General features: G+C 37.3%; 1 protein-coding gene across 2 annotated transcripts in view; it reads right to left on the bottom strand.

The window, feature by feature from the left end:
* The window catches only part of LOC150078421 (mini-chromosome maintenance complex-binding protein), a 219,868-nt gene that overhangs the window by 179,173 nt on the left and 15,388 nt on the right, over positions 1-25,307 (bottom strand). For both annotated transcript variants that reach the window (XM_090384348.1, XM_090384346.1), the window contains exon 2: positions 23,325-23,388. In XM_090384348.1, the coding sequence (XP_090240474.1) occupies positions 23,325-23,382 (58 nt within the window). In that variant the 5' untranslated portion in view covers positions 23,383-23,388. The remainder of the gene's footprint in view (positions 1-23,324; positions 23,389-25,307) is intronic.

Here is a 25,307-nt window from a genome sequence, read left to right as displayed (position 1 = left end):
GCCTTGAGTACTGCGTACAGGTCTGGAGGCCTCATTTTAGGAAGGATGTAGATTTACTTGACCGTGTACAGAGAAGGGCAACAAGATTGGTGAGGGGAATGAAGGGATCCTCTTACCAAGAGAGGCTTAAGTTCTGCAAATTGCAGTGACTGGAGACTAGGCACCTCCGCGGTGATCTGATTGAGGTATATAAGGCCTTGAATGGGTTGAGCACGCTGAATTCTGATGGGATCCTTCCACTTGTTCAGATTACGAACCTAAGGGGGCATAAATTCAAATTAAGAAAAGACAGATGTAGATTAGATGTGCGGGTGGTTAATTGCTGGAACAAACTTCCATCTGTCGTTGTGGAAGTTGATAGGTTAAATAAATTTAAGGAGGAACTGGACAGGCATTTGGACGGAATGGTGTGATTTTTTTTTTTTTTTTGGCTGATGCTGCATAAGCTCATACACTTGCTTTCTTGCATCAAATGCCACTGCTACTACTACTACTACTACTATTATTAGCTGGAAACAGTTAAGAGTTAACAATACATAATGGAAAAACGAACATGTTATTTGAATGTACTTGAAATTAACTGCAAAAACACAGACCTATGTATAATTACATCATTTCTGCACGCAGCAAACTACTAAGTAGTTAAAATTGGCATCATTTAAATATAACTCATTTAAATGATGCCAATTTTAACTACTTAGTAGTTGGTTGCATGCAGAAATTATGTAATTACACCAACATACATAAGTTAACTTCTTTCGCAACCTAAGGCTAAATTTACATTGTAATTAAAATTATTTTACACCATCAAGCATATTGTAAAGTTATACTTCGCAACTGGGTTATCATCATTGCAACACCAGGGACCTGCCCACCCACCGATGAAGAGCCAATAAGCTCCGAAATGGTACCGTATGGGTGGTGGTATCTGCTGAGAATAAATAACAGTAATCTTCTCATATAGTGAAGTGGTATTTATTCGAGGTAGCGCAATATCATCGTAACTCGTTGTAAAGGTATTCACAATATGAAATATATTTAAATGATGCCAATTTTAGTTACTTAGTAGTTGGCTGCATGCAGAAATGATGTAATTACACTAAATTGTACATAAGTTAACTTCTTTCACAACCTGAGGCTACAGCCCTAAATTTGCATTGTAATTAACCACTCATTAAAGATCAGGGCCATTGTTCAGGCATTGGAGGAGTCTGAGTACTAATCAATGTGTAATTTACTCACACCTTTAATGTACTATGGGTTCTTTCTTTTACTGATCACCAAAAGCCTTTCTCTGTCACCAGACATTCTTGCATAGCATAAGACTGTCCTTTGATTATGTTCCTTGTGGCTCTGGCTGATAAGATATTTGAAATGCAGCCTTTGATGGATCCCTTCCCAACTGTGGATTCAAAATAACATGGCTATATATTTGTATCAAAAAATTTTACTTTTTTATTATTATTATTTTTGTTTTGTTTTTTTAGTATACAAGGTTCAGTCCAGTCCCCTTGAACAAAACATCAACAATTAGCATTTCACCAGCATAGCTCATTGGGGGAAGGTCTAGTGAGTAGCCAGAAGGAGAGGGAGGTTTATGCTTAAAGTTCAAATGCTCCAACTGCAAGAGAGCTAAGACTCCATATTCACAGAAAACCTAAAGAAAGACTGCCACTTAACTCAGTGGAGTTTTCCTAATCTCAAGGTAACTTAAGGTGCCAGAATACAGTTTGGGAACTACTGCAGTCTGCCCCTCTTAATGATACACCTGTCAACCCACAAGCTGAGCTGAGTATATTGTTTAGAAGCTGGACTGCATGTGGATGTGTTACTGCCTTCTGTAGATTTTAGTGTTTTTGACTTACAATTACATCATTTCTGACATGTTTTGGACTAGTTTTTGCTGTATCAAATGAAGGTGCAACCTATATTGTGTGTGTGTGTGTGTGTGTGTGTGTGTGTGTGTGTGTGTGTGTGTGTGTGTGTGTGTGTGTGTGTGTGTGTGTGTGTGTGTGTGATCACCTTGTCTTATTGTATTGTCAACCTTACCATTATTTTAGTTTGTATAAATGGAAAATTAAGTACATCATGTTTTTTCCTATTTTAATGTCCTATTTTTTGTTTTCTTCTAACCCCTCCTCATTTTCAATCTGACTTTAGTACTTTTAAGGAACATGTCCTCTCCACATTTTGCAAGGGATTACTCTATAAAATTTAATAGAGGACTGGTGGCTCTTAAGATTCCTTAAAAGGAAACCTACAGGAACTTTCATTGAAAGACAAAAGCAAATACCCACAAGAAGTTTTTTTAAGAACATCACAACTGCACCTTCTTGCTCTGTAGCCTCTTGTAAGTAACCTTCTTCGAAAAATCTTCGAAGGATTCTATCTCTCTAATCCATCCTCCTATATCACAGCCACTTGCATCATTGTTTGAATCACAGTCACTCTCATTTTTTGAATTACAGAGTGGACACTCTCATTGAAGATAATGTTAACTCCATCAGCCATTAAAATGCATATAATGTGGAGCTAACAATGTGAGAGTTGAGAAACAACACTCTACATTGTGAATCTTTTCTTGGAGAGTTTCTGTATTGCTAAGTTGTGATGTAGAATACATCAATACCTTTGATTCGGACTATAAACTTCACAAGAAATATTTTTGTTTTTGTACAAGAAAAAATAACCCTATGATAGAGAGAATATAATAAAATTTTATACGTAAGTAAGAAATTAACAACTACTTGTCAAATGATTTCAATATTGATGGGGGATTAAAATGAGGGGTATGCCAGAAGTTATCAAACTCTAAGAGAGAGCTAAGTGATTTTCTAATAACTGAGAGCAAAGTGGAGCAGAAATTGTTGAAGTTAAACATAAGGGGTGGACAGGATCTATCTAGTTATATTAAGAGGCAGCAAAGGAAGTAAGCAAACCCTTAGCCATAATTATGAGAGCTTCCTTGGACTTAGAGGAAGTCCCCATGGACTGGAGGTGTGCAAATGTATCACCAATTCACAAATGGGTTCAAAATAGTGACACAAGTAACTATAGACTTGTTAGTTTAACTTGTGTTCTGGGGAAAATAATGGAGTCACTGCTTAAAGAAGCATTGCAAGATCATTTAGACAAGACTAGTAATAATTAAGGCACAGCATGGGTTTGTTAAAGGGAGGTCTGGTCTGACCAATTTGATTGGATACTATGATGTGGTCACAAAGGAACTGAATGTCAAAAATAATTTTGATATCATATACTTGGATTTCAGGAAAGCTTTTGATACTGTTGCATGTGGAAACCTGCTGATTGGATGGAGAGGTACGGCAATAAGGGTAAGTTGCTACAACGGATAAAGGGATGGTTGAGTGGGAGACGACAGAGAGTGGTAATCCATGGATACTGCTCTTCAAGAACAAATGTTATTAGTGGAGTTCCCAAGGGTTCAGTGTTGGGGCCATTGTTGTTTTGTGTATTCATCAATGATATTGATGAAGGTATATCAGAATTAATGTCCAAGTTTGCAGATGCTACAAAAGTTGGCAGGGTTGTTAACGACAGTAAAGACAGTATGCTACTCCTATTGTTTCTAGGTTGGGCAAATGGGCTGAGAAGTGGCAACTGAAGTTTAAAATTGACAAATGCAAAGTACTGAACATGGGTAGCAATAATCCAAGAGAAACGTACCAACTGTGTGGTACTACACTCAGGGAAGTGGAAAGTGAAAAAGACCTGGGGTTAATTGTGCAGTCAAATATGAAGTTTGCTGAGCAGTGCAAATGGGCTGCCAGGGTAAGTCATGGAGTCTTGTCAATGATATATAGGAATTTTGCTAGCAGCGACAGGGAGGTAATTATCCCGTTGTACAAGGCAATGGTCAGGCTGCACCTACAGTTCGACTCTGTACAGCTCTTGAGGCCTCATTTTAGGAAGGGTGTAGAGTTGCTAGAACAAGTACAAAGAAGGGCAACAAGATTGGTGAGGGGAACAAAGGGGTGCTCTTACCAAGAAAGGTTTAAGTTTTATAAATTACAGCGCCTGGAGAATACACTTGCGAGGTGATCTGATTGAGGTTTATAAAGCCTTGAATGGGTTAAGCAAGCTGAATGCTGATGGGATTCTTAGAGTAAGAACCTGAAGCAGCATAGATTCAAATTGAGGAAAGACGGTTGTAGGATGGATGTGCGGAAGTTTGCCTTTAGCCAGCAGGTGGTTGATTGGTGGAACAGACTTCCATCTTTTGTTGTGGAAGTTGACAGCCTAAATAAATTTAAGGCTGAGCTGGATAGGCAATTTGGAACAAATGGAGGGGTGAAATGGGAGGTGTTTTTTTTTTGCTTTCTAGCATCATCTTGCATAAGCTTGCTTTCTTGCATCATATGCCTCTACTAATGCTATTATCTGTAGTATAAAACCACTGATTGAATGTTCCCCCCTCTCAGTTCAAAACCAACTTTTGTTCACATTCCCCCCACTTCGTTTTATAAAATAATAAAGTGATTTATTCATAAATTCCTTTTCAAAATTCTTTATACGGTAATTTATTTATCTTTTAAATATATCTTTGTATATTTGCCAAAAAAAAAAAAAAAAAAAAAATTGTAGAACTGTTTTCAATATAGACAGAAAAGTGTTTAGTATGCAACATGCATAAAACTGATTATACTAATTTTCAAATTACATTCAAGGTTATGCAAACCATAACTGATGGACAAGTAAAAAAAAAAAAAAACAGTATTTAATAACATGTAATAAAATTTGTTTAAGAGAAAATAAATTTAAAGCTAATTACATTAATATTAACAGCACTGGTATGAATCATTTTCATTACTTTCACTGGTCATTCCTGCATACGTTAGTTTAATTTAAACAGCATCCCTTCCTTTTTTTTCCCTTAAAAAGTCAGTCTTCTGAAAAGAAGACTGACTATATAAAAGCAATAAATAAGTATGGCATTATGCAGAATTAGAATTATTTTTCCTTAATAAATATAGCATTAGCATTAGTAGAGGCATTTGATGCAAGAAAGCAACCTTATACATCAGCCAAAAAAAAAAAAAAAAAAAAAAAAACCACTTCCATTTCACCCCTCTGTTCGTTCAAAATACCTGTCCAGCTGAGCCTTAAACTTATTTAGGCTATCAACCTCCACTACAAGGGATGGAAGTCTGTTCCACCAACCAACCACCCACTGGCTAAAGGCAAATTTCCGCACGTCTATCCTACATCTGTCTTTCCTCAATTTGAATTTATGCCCTCTCAGGTGATTATTCTGAGCTAGAGGAAGAATCCCATCAGCATTGAGCATGCTCAAACCATTCAAGGCTTTATACACCTCTATCAGATCACCTCGCTGGTGCCTAGTCTCCAGACACTGTAATTTGCAAAACTTAAGCCTTTCTTCGTAAGAGCACCCCTTTGTTCCATTCACTAATCTTGTTGCCCTTCTCTGTACTCGTTCCAGCAGCTCTACATCCTTCTTGAAATGAGGCCTCCAGACCTGTATACAGTACTCTAGGTGTGGCCTGACCATTGCCTTATACAAGGGAATAATCACCTCCTTATCCCTGCTGGAAAAATTCCTGTATATCATTGACAATACTCCATGAGCTACTCTTGCAGCCCGTCTGCACTGCTCAGAGAACTTCATATCTGCCTGCACAACCACCCCAAGTCCCTTTCATTCTCTACCACTGTCAGTGTAGTACCACAGAGTTGATACGTTGCTCTGGGGTTGCTGTTTCCCATGTGTAGTACTTTACATTTGTCAATGTTAAACTTCATTTGCCACTTCTCAGCCCATCTGCTCAACCTTTCCAGATCCTGTTGCAGCAGCATAGTGTCAGTAGTGTCTTTGACAACCCTGCCAACCTTTGTATCGTCTGCAAACTTGGACAATAAGCTTGCTATACCATCATCAATATCATTTATAAATACAGAAAACAATAATGGACCCAACACTGAGCCCTGAGGGACTCCACTAATAACATTAGTCCACGATGAGCAGTGTCCATTGATTACCACTCTCTGTCTTCTCCCCCTCAACCACCCCTTTATCCATAGCAGCAATTTGCCTCCAATGTCACACTGCTCCAATTTGTGTAGCAGTCTTCCATGTGCAACAGTATCAAAAGCCTTTCTAAGATCCAAGTATATAATATCAAAGTTATTCCTTGCATCCAGTTCTTTTGTGACTGCATCATAATATCCAATCAAATTAGTCAGGCAAGACTTCCCCTTAACAAAACCATGCTGTGTCTGAGCTATAACAGAAGTCTTGTCTAAATGATCCTGCAGTGCTTCTTTAACCAGTGCCTCCATTAATTTTCCTGGAACAGAAGTTAAGCTCACAGGTCTATAATTACTTGTGTCAGCCTTTGATCCTCCTTTGTGAATTGGGGTCACATTTGCACATTTCCAGTCTATGGGTACCTCCCCTGAGTCCAACGAAGCTCTCATAATTATGGCTAAGGGTTTGCTTACTTCCTTTGCTGCCTCCTTCAATATAAATGGATAGATCCCATCCACCCCAGGTGCCTTTCTTGTGTTTATCTTCAACAGTTTCTCCTCCACTTTACTCCCAGTTATTTCAAGATTCTGTAGCTTACTGCTAGAGTTGAATACACCTCTGGCATTCCCCTCGTTGAATAACTCCTCATGTGTGAATGTCGATGCAAAATATTCATTTAGTTTGTTAGCTACCTGAGCAGGGTCATCAACAGTTGACCCATCAATATCAAGTGGACCAATCTGATTCATCCCCTTCCTTCTAGAGTTTACATAAGTAAAGAACTCTTTGCTGTTTTTCTTTGCATCCCTTGCCAAGGATTTCTCGTAATCTGCCTTCGCCTGCCTAACCTCCTGTGTAACTTGGTTGCATATCAACTTGTATCTATCATAGGCTTCTGTGTCATGTGTTAATTTGTAAGTATCCCATGCATTTTTCTTCTCTGCCATATGCCTCATTAGTTCATCTGACATCCATTTTGGCCTAAACCTTGAACAATATTTCTTAGTTGGTATGTAAAGCCTAGTAGCTTCTAAGATTAATTCTTTGAATGCTTCCCATTTTGAATTTGCTGTTGGTAACATCATCAGTTGGTCCCACTGTATAGAATTTAAATACTGTCTCTGTCCATCGTAGTCGCCTTTACGGAAGCAATAACCCTTCCCTTTACCCCTAATGGTAGTTACCTCTTTGAGTAAATCCCACTTCAGCACACTGTGATCACTGCCACCTAGTGGTTCATTTATCTGCAGATTCTTAATGCATGAAGAATCACTGCTGATAATCAAATCAAGAGTATTACTCCCTCTAGTTGCCTCCCGAACATGCTGATGTAGAAAACAATCATCCAATAAATCCACAAAAGCCCTGCTAGTGTGTGAGTGACCAGCCCCCAAATTCCAGTCAATATTTGGGAAATTAAAATCTCCCATTATAAGACTCTCTGATTCACTGGCCCATTCTATTTCCCTGTACAGTTTCTTATTATACTCATCAGAGTCATTAGGCCTATAGCACACTCCTACTCTCAATTTTGATCTCCCAATGCTTATGTCACACCAAACTGACTCAACACTGCACTGTCCAGCGATGTCGACTGGCTTCACTTCCTTGGTTTTTATGTGTTTCTTAACTAATAGCATAACCCCTTCCCCCTTCCTATCCTGTCTATCCTTTCTGTAGACGTTGTACTCCCCAAATTCCAGTTCTGCATCCCTTATATCTGTGTGACACCATGTCTCTGATATCCCAACAATATCTGGCTTTGATGTTTTGAGCAATACCTCAAATTCATCAAATTTATTTAGTAAACTCCTAGCATTGGTGTACACGCAAGTATACCTGCACCTGTTTCTATTCTTAGCTACCCTAACACAACCCATGTGTTTACTTGTACCGCAATGGCTCCCAGCAGTCTCTGAAATATCATGCATCTTGTTTTTCAGGCTTCTGCTCATTCTAGTAGAAGCAGTGCAAGAATCTCTTTCACCTCTGCCAGTGGCTACTGTCAATCTATTGGTCTTTGTCTCCCCCCAAGCTAGCAGTTTTCCGACCCACCTAACACTGCCTCGATAGCATCAGCAAATATTCTTGCACCCTTTCTATTTAAGTGTATCCCATCCCTGTAGAAGCAATCTCTCCTGTTAACTATACACATAATACAATATAACTATACACTATGTGCAACTTATTTTCATGATCACAAATTAGCATTAGCAGAGGCATACGATGCAAGAAAGCAAGCCTATGCAGCATCAGCTCAAAAAAAAATCACCTCTCATTTCATCCCTCCATTCTTCCCTGTCCAAGCTCAGCCTTAAATTTATTTAGGCTATCAGCCTCCACAACAAAAGATGGAAGCCCGCTCCACCAATCAACCACCCACTGGCTAAATACAAATTTCCGCACCTAAAAGCACAAAATTCTTCACACAACGAATTACTAGAAACCCTACTAAGGGACGGGGATTTACGACCCCAGTATAATATTCCCAAGTAATAGATTCTTTTATTTTTTCGCTTTCTGGTGGATATTTGGTTCCCTTTTTAGGCCGTGCACTAATATTAGGCTATATAGTTAAAATACAAATATAGAAACATAGTACTTATATATATTTTATTGTGTAAGTCATATTCGGCAAGTTTAGCATATTAAGCTATCGGTAACTTTAACTTGTCTTTTTTTTGACATGCCTTTCAATGTAAGCCTTGTGCAGTAACAGCATCATGATACTCTTGATTTGTTATTATGCTTATTTTTGGATTAAATATGGCTTCACTAGTTATGGTGGATATTTGGTTCCCTTTTTAGGCCATGGTCGTGCTAATTTTAGGCTATATAGTTAAAATATAAATATAGAAACATGGTACTTATATATATATATATACATAAAATATATATATATATATATATAAGTTTGTATTAATAATATTGAACAAAGTATGCATAAATGGATGTGAAAGTTACACAAAGTGCCAGAAGAAACTAGAAGGGTGAGGAAAACAGAAAAAGAAGTGTAGTAGATTTATGAAAGGTGAAAGTATGTTAATATCCTAAAGGCCATGATGAATTAAGCAAAATTATGGACTGAATCACCAAGCCAACAGAAAGCGGAAGAACTGCGAAGTAAAATTAGTACATCAAAATACTAATAAAATAAAAATAAAATGAAAGTAGCACAACTGTCATCAGCCATGGGGGAAAACATATTTAGAAAATGGTCGAATATAGGTAAGACAAATATGCTGGATCTGATGTCAACTAAAATAAATATCGATACATTATCAGGTATTTCATCAGGGGACTACACCTGACCATGTATCTTTCGACCATTTTCTAAATATGCCTCCCCCCATACCTGATGACAGCTACACTACTTTCATTTTATTTTTTATTTTATTAGTATTTTGATGTACAGTAATACCCCGACTTACGCAAACTCGGAGTTACGCGGTTCTTGATTTTTTCGTTTGGCAACGCTGCTGCCCACTATCTTCAAGGTCGTTTTTCATATGTTATCGATATACAGTGCGACGGCGGAGAATGAGAGCGAAAGATGAACAAAAAACATAAAAGCAGCAACTTTGCTGCTTTTATGTTTTTTATATCAGTGAAGGGGAAACACATTTCACCATAATAACGTAAAAACCAACACAATTCCAGCTATCGGTATGCAATTAGATCGAGTTTACTACCAGTTTATAACAGATTCCACTAGCAGAAACACAACTGGATTTTTATTGTTTTATGGTAGTAACCCCTAGAAATGTGAGGTGTTAATAGTGTATCTCTGCCTTTATGGTGTTGTTTATTCAGTTGCTACATGCGCGCAGCTTTGTTTATGCGTATCAAGCGTGCCTCCTCGTTTTGTAATTGTGCTTTATTCCCTAAAAATGAGTAAAATACTTAAAAGGTGTGAAAAGGAAGCGTACTGGTGAAGACACTGCAGATTCAGAGAGAAAAAGAAAAGCAATTATAGATAAACAGAGGCAGACTGGATCAAAAATTCTTACCCGGGAAAATTTATAGTGGCCTCATACTATGGTTTATGGCCAAAATCACACCGGCCCACCGGGGTTTCCCCGGTAAGGCTTATGGCCAGTCCGCCTCTGTCGATAGAGAAAAAATATGAAATTGTGAAACGCTTTGAGGGAAATGAAAGACCATGTGATATTGCACATGCTACAGGCCTAAATGAAGCAACGGCGAAAAGCACATGACAATTGCAAACTTGACAGGTTGAAAATTGAAAAGGGCTCAATTGTAAATGGCTTAAAATTTTTAGAAAACAGACTCCAACGAAGAACGCGTTATAGCTACAAAGCAAGGAATAAAAAAATTATTAGCTTGCTACGAAGAAATTCTGCGTGAAAAAGAGAAGGCGCTGTGTCGTCACACGAATTTGTTAGATTTTATGAAGCCATCAACATTGAAATAACTTTTTTACGTAAGTCATTTGTTTTTTAATACATATTTTGTATTAATATGTATAAAGAACTGCAATTTTATTAATATTTTTCTTCTAAACTAGTGTTTTTGTTAGTCCTTGGTCCCAATTAAGCAAAATTTATATGTATTTATATGCAAAGTTGTACCCCGACTTACGCGAATTCGACTTACGCGATTTTCGTCAGACCCACCTATCGCGTAACTTCGGGGTATTACTGTACTAATTTTACTTTACAGTACTTCCACTTTCTATTGGCTTGGTAATTCAGCCCATAATTTTGCTTAATTCATCATAACCTCTAGGATATTAACATTCTTTCACAAATCTATTACACTTCTTTTTCTATTTTCCTCACCCTTCTAGTTACTGGCACTTTGTGTAACTTTCACATCCATTTATGCATACTTTATTCAATATACTAATACAAACATATATACTATTGCAACCTTTAATGCTGCTTAGCTCTTTTAGGTGCATCTCTGTCATACCTGATTTATTAATCTTTCATTCACTGAAACCAGAATCGTTACTAGTTGCTAACTGTTGCTCAATATGAATGTTCCTGAAGATGTCTGTATTGCTTGTATTGATGTGAAAGAGAAATGCCTCTTTGCCTATTCTCTGTATACACATCTATTCTAAAACTATCTTTCCTCAATTTGAAACTGTGCTCCCTCAGGTTCTTAGTCTGAGCAAGACAAAAAATCCCATCAGCATTCAGCTTGCTCAACCCATTCAAGGCCTTATACACCTCAATCAGATCACCTCGCAGGTGCCTACTCTCGAGGCACTGTAATTTGCAAAACTTAAGCCTTTCTTCGTAAGAGCAACCCCTTTGTTCCATTCACTAATCTTGTTGCCCTTCTTTGTACTCATTCTAGCAACTCTACATCCTTCCTAAAATGAGGCCTCCAGACCTGTACACAGTACACTAGGTGTTGCCTGACCATTGCCTTGTATAATGGGATTATCACCTCCCTGTCCCTGCTAGCAAAATTCCTATATATCATTGACAAGACTCCATGACCTGCCCTGGCAACCCGTCTGCACTGCTCAGCAAACTTCATATTTGGCTTCACAATTACACCAGGTCTTTTTCACTTTCCACTTCCCTGAGTGCAGTACCACCCAGTTGGTACGTTTCTCTTTGGTTATTGCTACCCATATGCAGTACTTTGCATTTGTCAATGTTAAACTCCAGTTGCCACTTCTCAGCCCATTTTCCCAACTTATCTAGATCCAGCTGTAGTAGCATACTGTCATTACTGTCGTTAACAACCCTGCCAACCCTTGTATCATCTGCAAACTTGGACATTAAACCTAACATAGCTTCATCAATATCATTGATAAATATGCAAAACAACAATGGACCCAACACCGAACCCTGGAGAACTCCACTAATAACATTTGTCCACGAAGAGCAGTGTCCACTGATTACTACTCTCTGTTGTCTCCCACTCAACCATCCCTTTATCCATTGTAGCAGCTTACTCTTGATGCCATACCTCTCCAATTTGTACAGCAGTCTTCCATGTGCAACAGTATCAAAAGCTTTCCTGAAATCCAAGTATATGATATCAAAATTATTTTTGGCATAATTTTGGCAAATAAGATGCAAAAGCACTGAAAGGAAAACACATCAAATTTTCTACACAAATTACTGAATTTCCTTTGGCAAATGATTATCAAAGTGCACAGACCATGCTTTTCAGCTAGAAATTAAACTTCCACAGAGAATATTTATATATTTAAATATTTTACTTGTACCAAGCTAATGGATATCAATAAGTACCATGTTTGGCCAAAAGACATTTAATAAGCAAGGATGTGAAACATATCAGATACTAAGTCATTCTAAAGAATAAACACAAAGGCTGGTCACCTTTGTATTTATTCTTGCATTGGTGACTTATCTGCAGATGCTGCATTTATAGCAGAGTTTATGGAAAAGATGAACTTTTTTGTAAAACTTACTAAACATCAGAACCTATGCACAAAACATGTGAACGAAAAGATTAACATCTCATGACAATTTAACAATCAAAAGTATCAAAATTGTTATCACCTTTTAAAGGCACAAAATGTAATATTGTGCACAATGGCACTAATGATATTAAGAGTAGATCTGCTGACTTACTTAACAAGTACAGGTCAATGGTGAAAAAAAAAGTCGTAAATCAGGGTTAAATTTGAAAGTGTCTGCAATTTTACCTAGACACGATAGGGAATATATGAAAACCTTGTCAATCAATTCAGCCCTGGAGAGATTGTGCAAGGCTCATGGGGTAGAATTTTTCTCAGTGTGGTGCTTGTAAACAGGAGAGACTGCTTCGATAGGGATGGAATACAATTAAATAGAAAGGGTGCAAGGATATTTTCTGATGTTATCGAGGCAGTGTCAGATGGATCGGAAAACCACTAGTTTGTGGAGATACACAGACTAACTAATAGATTAACAATAGCCACAGGCAGAGGTGAAAATGATTCTTGCACTGTTTCTATTGGAAATAGCAGCAGCCTGGAAAGCAAGCCACTCGGGATTTCAAGAACTGCTGGGAGTCATCATAGTAATAAAGGCATGTGATGCAAGCATATGTGCTTAAACAGCATCAACCAAAAAAAAAAAAATTCACACATCCATTCCCTCTAAACATTTGTCCAGTTCCTCCTTGAATTCATTTAAGCTATCAAACTTCCACAACGACACGATAGGGAATATATGAGAACCTTGTCATCATTGACAACTCTACATCCTTCCTATAATGAGGTCTCCAGACCTGTATGCAGTACCCATGACCTGCTCTGGCAGTATGTTTCTCTGCAGTCACTTCTACCCATATGCAGTACTTTGCATGTCAATGTTAAACTTTAGTTGCCACTTCTCAGCCAATCTCCCCAAATTTTCTAGATCCTGTTGCAGTAGCACACTGCTATTACTGTCATTAACAACCCGGTCAACCTTTGTATAATCTGAAAACTTCAACATTAAACCTGATATACCTTCATCAATGTCACTGATAAATATACAAAACAAGAGTAGGCCCAACACCGAACCCTGGGGCAATCTACTAATAACATTAGTCCACAAAGAGCAGCATCCACTGATTACCACTCTGTTTTCTCCCACTCAACCACCCTTTTATCCACTGTAGCAACTTACCCTTAATATCATACTGCTCCAATTTGTACAGTAGTCTTCCTTGCACAACAGTAATGAAATCCAAGGATATTATGGAACAAGTAAATACATGGGCTGGTGTTAAAGTAACTAAGAGTAAGAAAAGGTGGATGCATACTTGCATGTACACCAATGCTAAGAGTATATAGTAAATAAATTCAATGAATTTGAAATGCTGGTCAAGACATAAAATGTGGATATTATTGGGATATCAGAGACGTAGTGTCACACGGATAAAACGAATATTGTTGTTGAAGTAGAATTTATTGCCGCAAGGGCTGCTATGGCCAAAATGCACCTAAAACTTAAAATTGTTGGTCAATATATGAAAGGAATTTTTCTAGAAGTGACTGTATACGTTTATCATTTTTAGATATTTAAATAGCTCTGATAGATTGGCATCATCTCCAAGTATATGAGCTATAAAACGAATGTAGAATTTGGGGAGAACAAGATGTACAGTAAGGACAGACAAGGTAGGATAGAAGGAGGGGTTGTGCTTTAGTTAAGAAACAAAATCTAAGAAAATGCTGCTGATTACCAGCAGCATTGATCATTCATGCATTAAGAATCTGCAGATAAAGTAACCACTATGTGGAAGTGATCATAGTGTACTGACGTGGCAGTTACTTAATGATATAACTGCCATCAAGGGTAAAGGGAAGGGTTTTTGCTTTCATAACGGTGACTATAGTGATCACACACTTTTTAAATTCTATACAATGGGACCAACTGATGATGTTACTAATAGCAAATTCTAAATGGAAAGCATTCAAGGAATTAATCTTGGAAGCTACTAGGCTTTCCATACCAACTAAGAAATGCTGTTCAAAGCATATGCCTAAATGGATGTCATACGAACCAATGAGACTCGTGGCAGAGAAGAAAAATGCATGAGAGCCCCAAATTATCAGGCAACACAGAAGCCTATGGTACATATAAGCTACTCATAATCATGTCACAAAGGAGGTTAGGCAAGAGAAGGCAGGTTACTAGAAATCTTTGCCAAAAGGATGCAAAGAAAAACAGCAAGACTTCTTTACTTATGTAAACTCTAGAAGGAAGGAGATGAATCAGATTGGTCCACTTGATATCGATGGTTCAACTGTTGTTGATCGTGCTCAGGTAGATGATAAACAATGAGGAAATATGAGGGAAATATGTGTAAGGTTAAAGGATTTTGTAATAAATGAGAAGAAACTGGAAGAGTAATTGTCTAAATTAAATATTAAAAAAAAAAAGACTTGTGTTGGATAAGATCTACCCAGTTATATTAAGGAATTATGGCCTTAGCCATAATTATGGGGGCATCCCTGGATTCACAGGAGGTCCCCACAGACTAGGAGATGTGCAAATGTATCCCTGATTCACAAAGGGGGGATCAATGCAGGATTATCTATACAAGACTGCAGTTATAGTTCAGATACAACATGAGTTTGCTAAGGGGAAGTGAAGTCTTCTGACCAATTTAATTGGATACTAAGATGTGGTCACAAAGAAACTGGATGCAAAAAATAATTGATATCACATACTTGAATTTCAGAAAAGCTTTTAATACTGTTGAACGTGAAAGACTACTGTACAAATTTGAGCAGTATGGCATTAAGGATGAGATCCTGCTACTATGGATAAAGGGATGATTTAGTGGGAGAAGACAATGGTAATCAAAGAACACTGTTCTTCTTCAACTAATGTCATTATTGGAGTCCCCCAGGGTTCAGTGCTGGGGCTACTGTTGTTTTGTACATTTATATTAATGATATCAATGAAATCAGACAATGTGCATTTGTATATTTATATTAATGATATAGATGAAGGTATATCAGGCTTAATGTCCAAGTTTGTAGATGATACAAAGGTTGGAGAGTGGTTAACGACAGTACTACTGTCAATGACAGTACTGTGAGCCACAGTACTACTGCTACTTTGTGCTCCATGCTTTACTGCTCTAGTCTGGGTCATGATCCCATTCAAGTATAATTTAATTAATAAGATTAATAAATTTTACTGATTAATTGATAATACTATACTAATCTAACAGATTTCTAATAGAGTGCTACGTATTTTGGTATTTAGTTTTACGTTAAACTTTACGCTTTAAGTTCAGAATTTACGTTACGCTATTCCATATCGTATAACAAAAATGGCAAATCACAAACAGTCTGTTAGTTTAGTATTGTATTATCAATTAATTTTATTAATCTTATTAAATTCATTATTAATTAAATTTTACTTAAATGGAATAATGAACCAAACTAGAGTAGCAAAGCGACGAGCACAAAGTAGCGGTAGTACTGTGGCTCAAGGGAGAACCAATGGGGGCGATTCACAAATGCATCACAGTCCAAAAAAATTCAAAAATGTGAAAAAAAAATTAAAAAATGTGAAATGTTTGCATATCTGTCTAGAACAGGACATGATCTAGCAAAGGATGTCTTTGTGTGTGCTAGGTGCAGAGCCTGAAGAAATTAGGCACCAACTCAGCATTCTGATGGGCATCTATGAGAGTTTGAGGTGTAGGGTAGATGGCCTTGAAGAAATTAATGAGCCCATCAGCCTCTCAGCTGCCCAACTCAACAACAGGGCTCACTCCTGTGCATCAGACAACACAGTGGCAATCTCCAAGGCAGAATGTGCTGGTCCCACAGGAGCTAGTAATTGTCGGTGACTCTATTGTCAGAGAGACGGAATATATTATGCAAAAAAAGGATAGGTGGAACAGAACCAGGGTAGGTTTGACAGGGCAAAAGTTGATGACGTTGCAGAGCAGATATCTTTTAAGGGCACAAAAGGTGATATTGTTGTAAACGTTAACGCTAATGACCTTAAGATTAAGAGATCTGCAGATTTACTTAACAAGTGCAGGTCAATATTGAAAAAATTGTTGCGAGTTAGGATTAAATTTGAACGTATCTGCAATTCTGCCCAGACACAAAAGGGGGGAGTATACGATGAGAGCCTTGTCAATCAATTCGGCCCTGGAGAAATTGTGCACGGCTCATTGGGTAGAATTTTTTTCTACCCAATAAATGGACAGTGCAATGTTGAGTCAGTTTGGTGTGACATAAGTACTGGGAAAGCAAAAATGAGAGTAGCAGTGTATTATAGGCCTAATGACTCTGATGAGAACAACAAACAATTGTGCAGAGAAATAGAGTGGGCCAATAAATCAGAATGTCTTGTAATGGGGGATTCTAACTTTCCAGATATTGACTAAAACTTATGGGTTGGTCACTCATGCTAGCAAGAATTTTGTGGATTTATTGGAGAATTGTTCTCAACAGTAACATATTCAAGGGGCAACCAGATGGAATAATACTCTTGATCTGATTATCAGCAGTGATTATTTATGCATTAAGAATTTGCAGATAAAGGAACCACTAGGTGACAGTGATCATAGTGCACTGATGTGGGATTTACTTAAAGATGTAACTACCATAAAGGGTAAAGGGATTTTGTTTTCATAAAGGTGACTACAGTGGTCTTAGACAGTTTTAAATTCTAACACCATGGGCTCAACTAATGATGTTAAAAACAGCAAATTCTAAATGAAAAAGGTTCAAGGAATTAATCTTGGAAGCTACTAGGCTTTTCATAACAAACTAAGAAATACTGTTTAAGGTTTAGGCCTAAATGGATGCCACATGACCTAATGACAGTCATGGCAGAGAAGAAAAATGTTAGGTAAGCAAAGGCAGATTATGAGAAATCTTTAGCAAACAATGCAAAGAAAAACCGTAAATACATCTTTACTTATTTAAATTAGCATTAGCAAAGTCACATGTTACTATAATGTAAATTATCATTCTAAGCATTGCAATAAAGATACTTCTTTCTTCTTTTAAAAAACAAGCTTATATAGCATCAGCCAAAGAAAAAAAAAAAAAAAAAACACCCTTCTCATTTCACCCATCCAGTCGCTCCAAATGTTTGTCTAGTTCTGCCTTGAATCTATTTAAGCTATCAACTTCTACAACGACAGATGAAAGTTTGTTCCAGCAATCATCCACCCGCTGGCTAAAGGCAAACTTCCGCACATCTATCCTACAACTGCCTTTCCTCAATTTGAATTTTGGCGTTTATTCTGAGCAAGAGGAAGAATCCCATCTGCATTGAACATGCTCAAACCATTCAAGGCTTTATACACCTCAATCAGATCACCTCGCAGGTGCCTAGTCTCTAGACACTAATTTGCAAAACTTAAGCCTTTCTTCGTAAGAGCAACCCTTCGTTCCAGTCACTAATCTTGATGCACTTCTCTGTACTCGTTTCAACAGCTTTACATCCTTCTTAAAATGAGGCCTTCAGAGCTGTATGCAGTACTCAAGGTGTGGCCTGACCATTGCCTTATACAAGGGGATAATCACCTTATCCCTGATAGAAAAATTCCTGTATATCATTGACAAGACACCATGAGTTACTCTTGCAGTCCATCTACACTGCTTAGAAAACTTCATATCTGCTGCACAATTACCTCCAGGTCCTTTTCACTCTCTACCACTGTGGTGTAGTACCACACAGTTGATACGTTACTCTGGGGTTACTGCTTCTCATATGCAGTAATTTACTACGTTTGTCATGTTAAAACTTCAGTTGCCACCTCTCAGCCCACCTGCTCAACTTTTCTAGATCCTGTTGCAGCAGCGTACTGTCATTAGTGTCATTAACAACTCTGCAGACCTTCGTATAGTCTTCAAACTTGGACATTAAAGCCTGATATCATTAATAAATACGGAAAACAACAATGAACCCAACACTGAACCCTGGTGGACTCCACTAATAACATTAGTCCACGAAGTGCAGTGTCCATTGATTACCACTCTGTTTTCTCCCACTCACCCATCCCTTTATCCATCGCAGCAATTTGCCTCCAATGCCACACAGCTCCAAATTGTGCAGCAGTGTTCCATGTGCAACAGTATCAAAAGCCTTTATAAGATCCAAATATATGATATCAAAATTATTCTTTGCATCCAGTTCCTTTGTGACCACATAATAGTATCCAATCAAATTGGTCAGACAACTTACCCTTAACAAACCCATGCTGTGTCTGAACTATAACTGAGGTCTTGTCTAGATGACAAGTGCCTGCAATGCTTCTTTAACCAGTGCCTCCATTAATTTCCCTGGAACAGAACATATACTAACAGGTCTGTAATTACCTGTCTCCACCTTTGATCCTCCTTTGTGGATTGGGGGTCACATTTGCACATCTCCAGTCCATGGGTACCTCCCATGAATCCAAGGAAACCCTCATAACTATGGCTAAGGGTTTGCTTACTTCCTTTGCTGCCTCCTTTAATATAACTGGATAGATTCCATCCACCCCAAATGCCTTTCTTATGTTTATCTTGAACAATTTCTCCTCCTCTCTCAGTTACTACAAGCTCATCCAGCTCACTGCCAGAGTCCAATACACCTCTGGCATCTCCCTCCCCGAATAACTCCTCATGTGTGAATGTAGATGCAAAATATTCATTTAGTTTGTTAGCTACCTGAGCGGGATCATCAACCATTGAACCATCGATATCAAGTGGACCAACCTGATTCATCCCCTTCCTTCTAGAGTTTACATAAGTAAATAACTCTTTGCATCCTTTGCCAAAGAGTTCTCGTAATCTGCCTTTGCCTGCCTAACCTCCTTTGTGACTTGGTTACAGATCAGCTTATATTTATCATAGGCTTCCATGTCACTTGTTAATTTATATGCATCCCATATAAATATATGGGTTACATATAAATGTATGGAAGACTGCTGTACAAATTGGAGCAGTATGTATGGCATTAAAGGCAAATTGCTGCAAGGGATAAAGGGATGGTTGAGTGGGAAACGGCAGAGAGTAGTAATAAATGGACATTGCTCTATGTGGACCAATGTTATTAGTGGAGTCCCCCAAGGTTCGGTGCTGGGCCCATTGTTGTTTTGTGTATTTATCAATGATACCGATGAACGTATATCAGGCATAATGTCCAAATTTGCAGATGATACAAAGGTTGACAGGTTTGTTAATGAGTGTAAAGACAGTATGCTACTGCAACAGGATCTAGAAAAGTTAAGCAGATGGGCTGAGACGTGGCAACTGAAGTTTAGCATTGACAAATGCAAAGTACTGCATATGGATAGAAGTAACTCAAGATAAACATACAAACTGTGTGGCACTACACTCAGGGAGTTGGAGAATGAAAAAGACTTGGTGGTAATTGTGCAGTCATATATGAAGTTCTCTGAGCAGTGCAGACAGGCTGCCAGAGCAGGTCATGGAGTTTTGTTGATGATATATAGGAATTTTGCTAGCAGATATAAGGTGATTATCCCCTTGTATAAGCAATGGTCAGGCCACACCTCGAGTACTGCGAGCATGTCTGGTATCCTCATTTTAGGAAGGATATAGAGTTGCAAGAATGAGTAGAGAGAAGGGCAACAAGATTGGTGAGAGGAACAAAGGAGTGCTCTTAACAAGAGAGGCTTAAGTTCTGCAAGTTGCAGCATCTGGAGATTAGGCACCTGCAAGGTGATGTGATTGAGGTGTATAAGGCTTTGAATGGTTTGAGTAGGCTCAATGCTGATGGGATACTTCTGCTTGCTCAGATTAAGAACCTGAGGGGGCATATATTCAAATTGAGGAAAGACACAGTTGTAGAACAGATGTTCTGAAGTTTCCTTTTAGCCAGTGGGTAGTTCATTGCTCGAACAGACTTCCATCTGTTGTTGTGGAAGTTGATATAAATTTAAGGCTGAACTAGACAAACATTGGGATTGACCAGATGGGTGAAATGGGATGGGTTTTTTTGGCTGATGCTATTTAAGTTTGCTTTCTTGCATCATATGCCTCTGCTAATGAAGTCTCCTCTAAATTTCTAAACTAGGCAACCCACATATTTGAAGTCTTTCCTCATATGCACATCCTTTTGTTGAACTCACCAGGCAAGTTATCCATGTTTGGACTCTTTCAAGAATACCATGAATGATCTGCTAAAAATCGGTACGACCGTATTTCATGCCTGTTGCATAATAAATACTTTCTCCTGTCTATAATGAAATGAATACAGCTTCGCAAACTGCACATATTTCCAAATAAATGTACAGGCATACCTCGGTTAACGTTACCTCTGATAACGAAGCTTCGATATAACGAAGTCCGCAATTTCAAGCCCCATTTATCTTAAAAAAAAATATTCCAATTTAAGGCCAACGCCCGACAATCATCCGATTGGTGACTGACGACGACTCGTTACGTACTCCCGGGCTGCGGGTGTGTCTGTTATTACAGTTTTGCACTTCATTCGCCTAATTTAGTTGTTGTTTACACTTCATAGGGTGTGTTTCAGTGTGGTGCATTGCAATGATCCGTATCTGTAAGTTTTCTCGGTATGCCAGATCGTGATTTTTAACTGTCCTCCATTTCCTTTACATGATTGACGTTGTTTCAGTGTGGTGCATTGCAATAATCGACATAGGTTCTTTGATAGCATCACATAACGTAGATTTTGTAAATTTTAATAGAAATATTTTTGTTTTAGTTAATTAAAATGTCAGAATCAAAGAAAAGAAAAGCAATTTCTTTGGAAACTAAACTAAATATCGTACGACGTGTTGAAAGCGGCCAAAGAAAATCCGATTTGGCACATTCTTTAGGATTAGCGCAAACAACTTTAACAACCATACTAAGTCAATCAGAAAAAATAAAACAGTCTGCTCAGAATTGTACAGATGTTACAGCGGCAAAATTAACTCGCTTAAGGAATCCAATTTTAGAAAAAAATGGAGAAAATGTTAAGTTTGTGGATAGATGATATGTCACGTCATATGCCTTTAAGTCAAATGGTGATTCAAGAAAAAGCATTATTTTTGTTTAATCACCTGAAATCTAAACAAACTGAAGAAATTACGGAAACCTTTGGGGCTTCTCGTGGTTGGTTCGAGAAATTTAAAAAAAAACGGGCCAGGATTCATAGTGTAAAATTAACAGGAGAAGCTGCAAGTGCAGATGTTGAAGCTGCAAATAAGTTTCCAGAAAAACTAAAGGAAATAATTGAACGTGAAAATTTTCCACCAAATTTGGTGTTCAATGTTGACGAAAGCGGTTTGTTCTGGAAACGGCTACCAACAAAAAGCTTCATTTCTATTGAAGAAAAATCAGCTGCTGGGTTCAAAGCAGCCAAAGACCGTTTAACGTTACTCTTTGGATCAAATGCCTCTGGCGATTATAAATTAAAATTGTTATTAGTTTACCATTCAGAAAATCCAAGGGCATTAAAAGGTAACATAAAAGAGAAACATGAAACATAACATGAAAGAGAAACATGAAACATAACATGAAAGAGAAAAAAAGCATAAACAATCAACTTTAGACTCATATTTTAAAATGTGATTTCACTTTGTATGTAAGTTGACTGTTTATTTAACAAAACTTTTCTTTGTTCGAAAAAAAAAGCTTTTCATTTTCTTTACGTAGGAACGTATCCCTATTCTGGCCGTAGTATTTTTACCTCTGAAAACGAAGTAATTTCGTGGAATGCATCGTATTCGTTATTCAAGGTATGCCTGTACATTCTAAGCATTACTGTATTAAAAAGAGCTCTATAGACACTGGGCATGCACATTACTACTTTGCGAGTTTTATGGCAACATTAGTTCACACTCTTGCATTGATTGTGCCGGGAATAACTGTGCAAGTGACCACCCTATATCTTACTACCATGTTTTGAATATCATAACTGTCAGTGAATTAATCTTTTTTCTGCATGTTACCATGAATGATTTATTTATTTTTTTACTTATTCTTCATATAAAGTATATTATAATAGTGTTCATATTGTTTCATATTTATTTTTGTTATAATAACTACAGTTATTACATACAGACACATACATATTGATTATGAACGTTTGCCTTGATTTCTGTAACCACCTAACCCCCTTTTTTTTCCCTAAAGCTTTGGTCTTAATATTAACAGTAATTTATAAGAACTCATCTCCCATGGATATCAAGGATTTATTGTACGATTATAATTATTCCCTTAAGAAGAAATATTTTTTTTTTATCAATATTGCATAAAAGATTGGTTAATTAAGACTTTTTTGGAAGGCCACATAATAAAAAACAAGCACAAATCAATCAATTTGTTTCAGTAATGAGAACAGATACAGCTTATAAATTTAAGATGCATTTCACAAACTGTAGACCCCACCTCCAACTGATATAATTGATCAATAATGATGCATAATTCAAGTTCATAAAGTGTATACACAGCCCACTGCTAACCGGAGCAATGGTATACTGGCTGCCAAAAACATTTCAATGAAATTGTAAATTCCTCTGGCCACCTTTGGACTGCATTGGAGTAAAAGGAAAAAAAAAAAAAGATTAATTCATGGGGCAGGCATAAAATACAAGAATACAAACTTTTTATTAACTGAATTTTTATTAAAATCTTTTTAAACAAATCAATTTTTAGCAGTGTTCACTGCTAGGCTCATAGGCAATATCTAGCAATTATATTGTTTACTCCCTTACGTTAACGAAAATGTATAAGTATTTTCAAAATGAAAGCACGAAAGGTGAAAGTGTTTATAAATTAAATATTATAAGCTATTTTTGAAGTTGGATCAAAACTGGTGTTAGAAATACAATAATAGCTAACATTATAAGTGTATAAAAACATGAAATGAAATAGAATATAGTTTACCAAAAAGACGATTAACAACATCCAGTGGTTGATTTATCCAATCTTCAATTCCAGGCATAATGTTCTAAAAGATACCATGATTACATTAAATCACATTATATAAACTACAACATATAAACAAAATAACTTAATGTGTTCATCTGCTACTACTGTGGACATTGCTTATTGTGACCACTTCAGGACTCAGCTAAAGCAATAAGAACAACAGATTGATAATAACAATGATAACCGATGAAATAACGATGAGGCTGTTCAACATTGTTTAGTGACGAAGAGCAGAAATGTGTACATAAAAAGGTGAAAGTGGGCATAAATAAAAAAACATTAAAATCAAGCATTAAAATAAAATATTTTAATTTGACTGTACCTATTTCTTTTAAGAAAGTCATCAATAAAAATGAAACTGTCATAACGTTTCTAGAAATCCATACTACTAAAACTACTAAACTACCAAACTACTAAAAACAAATAAAGAAAATATTAAAATTAAATATATAAAGCAGCCAGTTCGACAGAACTTTCTTTCATGGAGTAAAAACACAGAAACGCTTCATTCAAGAACAGATTGGGATGTTACATAATCAGTTACACTGCACATGCCACAAACAACAATAACACAAAAAAGCATAACATAAACTGAAGTGCTGATAAATGCTTTTTCTATGTATTAATATGTCTAATCAGGACTTCATAAAAGTGATAGTATTAAACAAATAACACTGCCCATGATCACTATAAATGACGTGCCCTATACTTAGTATACAGCTTTCATTTCAACTTATTCTTAGTAGTAGTACTACTAGAAAATAATGCTAAGAAACAGCAAGCTCACATAGCATCAAAAACAAAAAAAAAAAAAAAAAAAAGGAACGAATGTCACCCACCATATCTGTCCATCCCATCTAATATGTCAATTCTTCCAAAAACATTCAAATTACTCACATATATATCACAAATGGTAATTTCTTTCAACAATCAATTACTCTCATGCTAAAAGCAAATTTTCATACAACCATCCTGCAGCCATATTTTTTTCAATGAAGTTTATGCCCACTTGTGTGTTGTCTGAGAAAAAAAGTTAGAACACCATCAAGTTTACTCAATCCATTTAAGGCTTTAAACATTTCAATCTGGTCTCCTTGCAACTACCTAGTTTCCAAGTGCTGCAATTTGCAGAAGCGAATTCTATTCTGTTCTCCGCATCCATTCCAAGAGATCCACATCTTTCTTAAAATGAGGCTTCCAAATCTGTATGCACTACTCAAGATGTGGCCTATCCATTGCCTTATACAGTGGGGACAAAAAAAACTGCTTCACCTTAAAAAAAAAGTAACATTTGTAGTGAAACGTATAAGATATTGTTTGATTTTATTTGCTGCAAAGCAAAGATATTGCATCAGACAGTAATTGCAAGGTATTGCATCAGCAGTTTCTATAAATACAGCACTCGAAGGGTATACATACTCACTACTATCCTGTTTTGCGGAGGTGTAAGCATGGCTCCGTATGTTCAGTTGACACCAAGAAAAAAAAGTGTACTTGTTGCTCTGTCCCAGGAAGGGCTTTCAACATGTGCTATCGCTGATAAAATAGGCTGCCACCAGTCAATAGTATCCCGGGTGCTGAAATTAAATTGTGAAACCGATGATGTAAAGAGAAGACCTGGATCAGGGTGTAAGAGAGTGACTATGCCTTCCCAAGATCGATATTTGAAGCGGCTGTGCCTTCGTAATCACCATGCTAGTGCTCCTGATCTAAAACTGGACGTTGAGATGGCCTCTGGTGGCTTTTGGAATGTGGTCTGCTTGCCTATCGGCCCAAGAAGCCTTTGTTGACCAAACAAATGAGGAAGAAGCAACTTGCTTGGGTTAAAATGCATGTTTCACAGAGAAAAGAGCAATGGGGCACTATCAACTTTTCTGACGAATCGAAATTTAACCTGCACGGCTCGGATGGGAAACAATATGGGCTTGGCACACCCAG

This window comes from Mastigoproctus giganteus, chromosome 11 (assembly GCF_048544385.1).
Source record: "Mastigoproctus giganteus isolate SK-2022 chromosome 11, ASM4854438v1, whole genome shotgun sequence".
Lineage (NCBI taxonomy): Eukaryota > Metazoa > Arthropoda > Arachnida > Uropygi > Thelyphonidae > Mastigoproctus > Mastigoproctus giganteus.
Note: the sequence above shows the minus strand (reverse complement) of the source record. Positions and strands in the feature narration are given on the sequence as shown.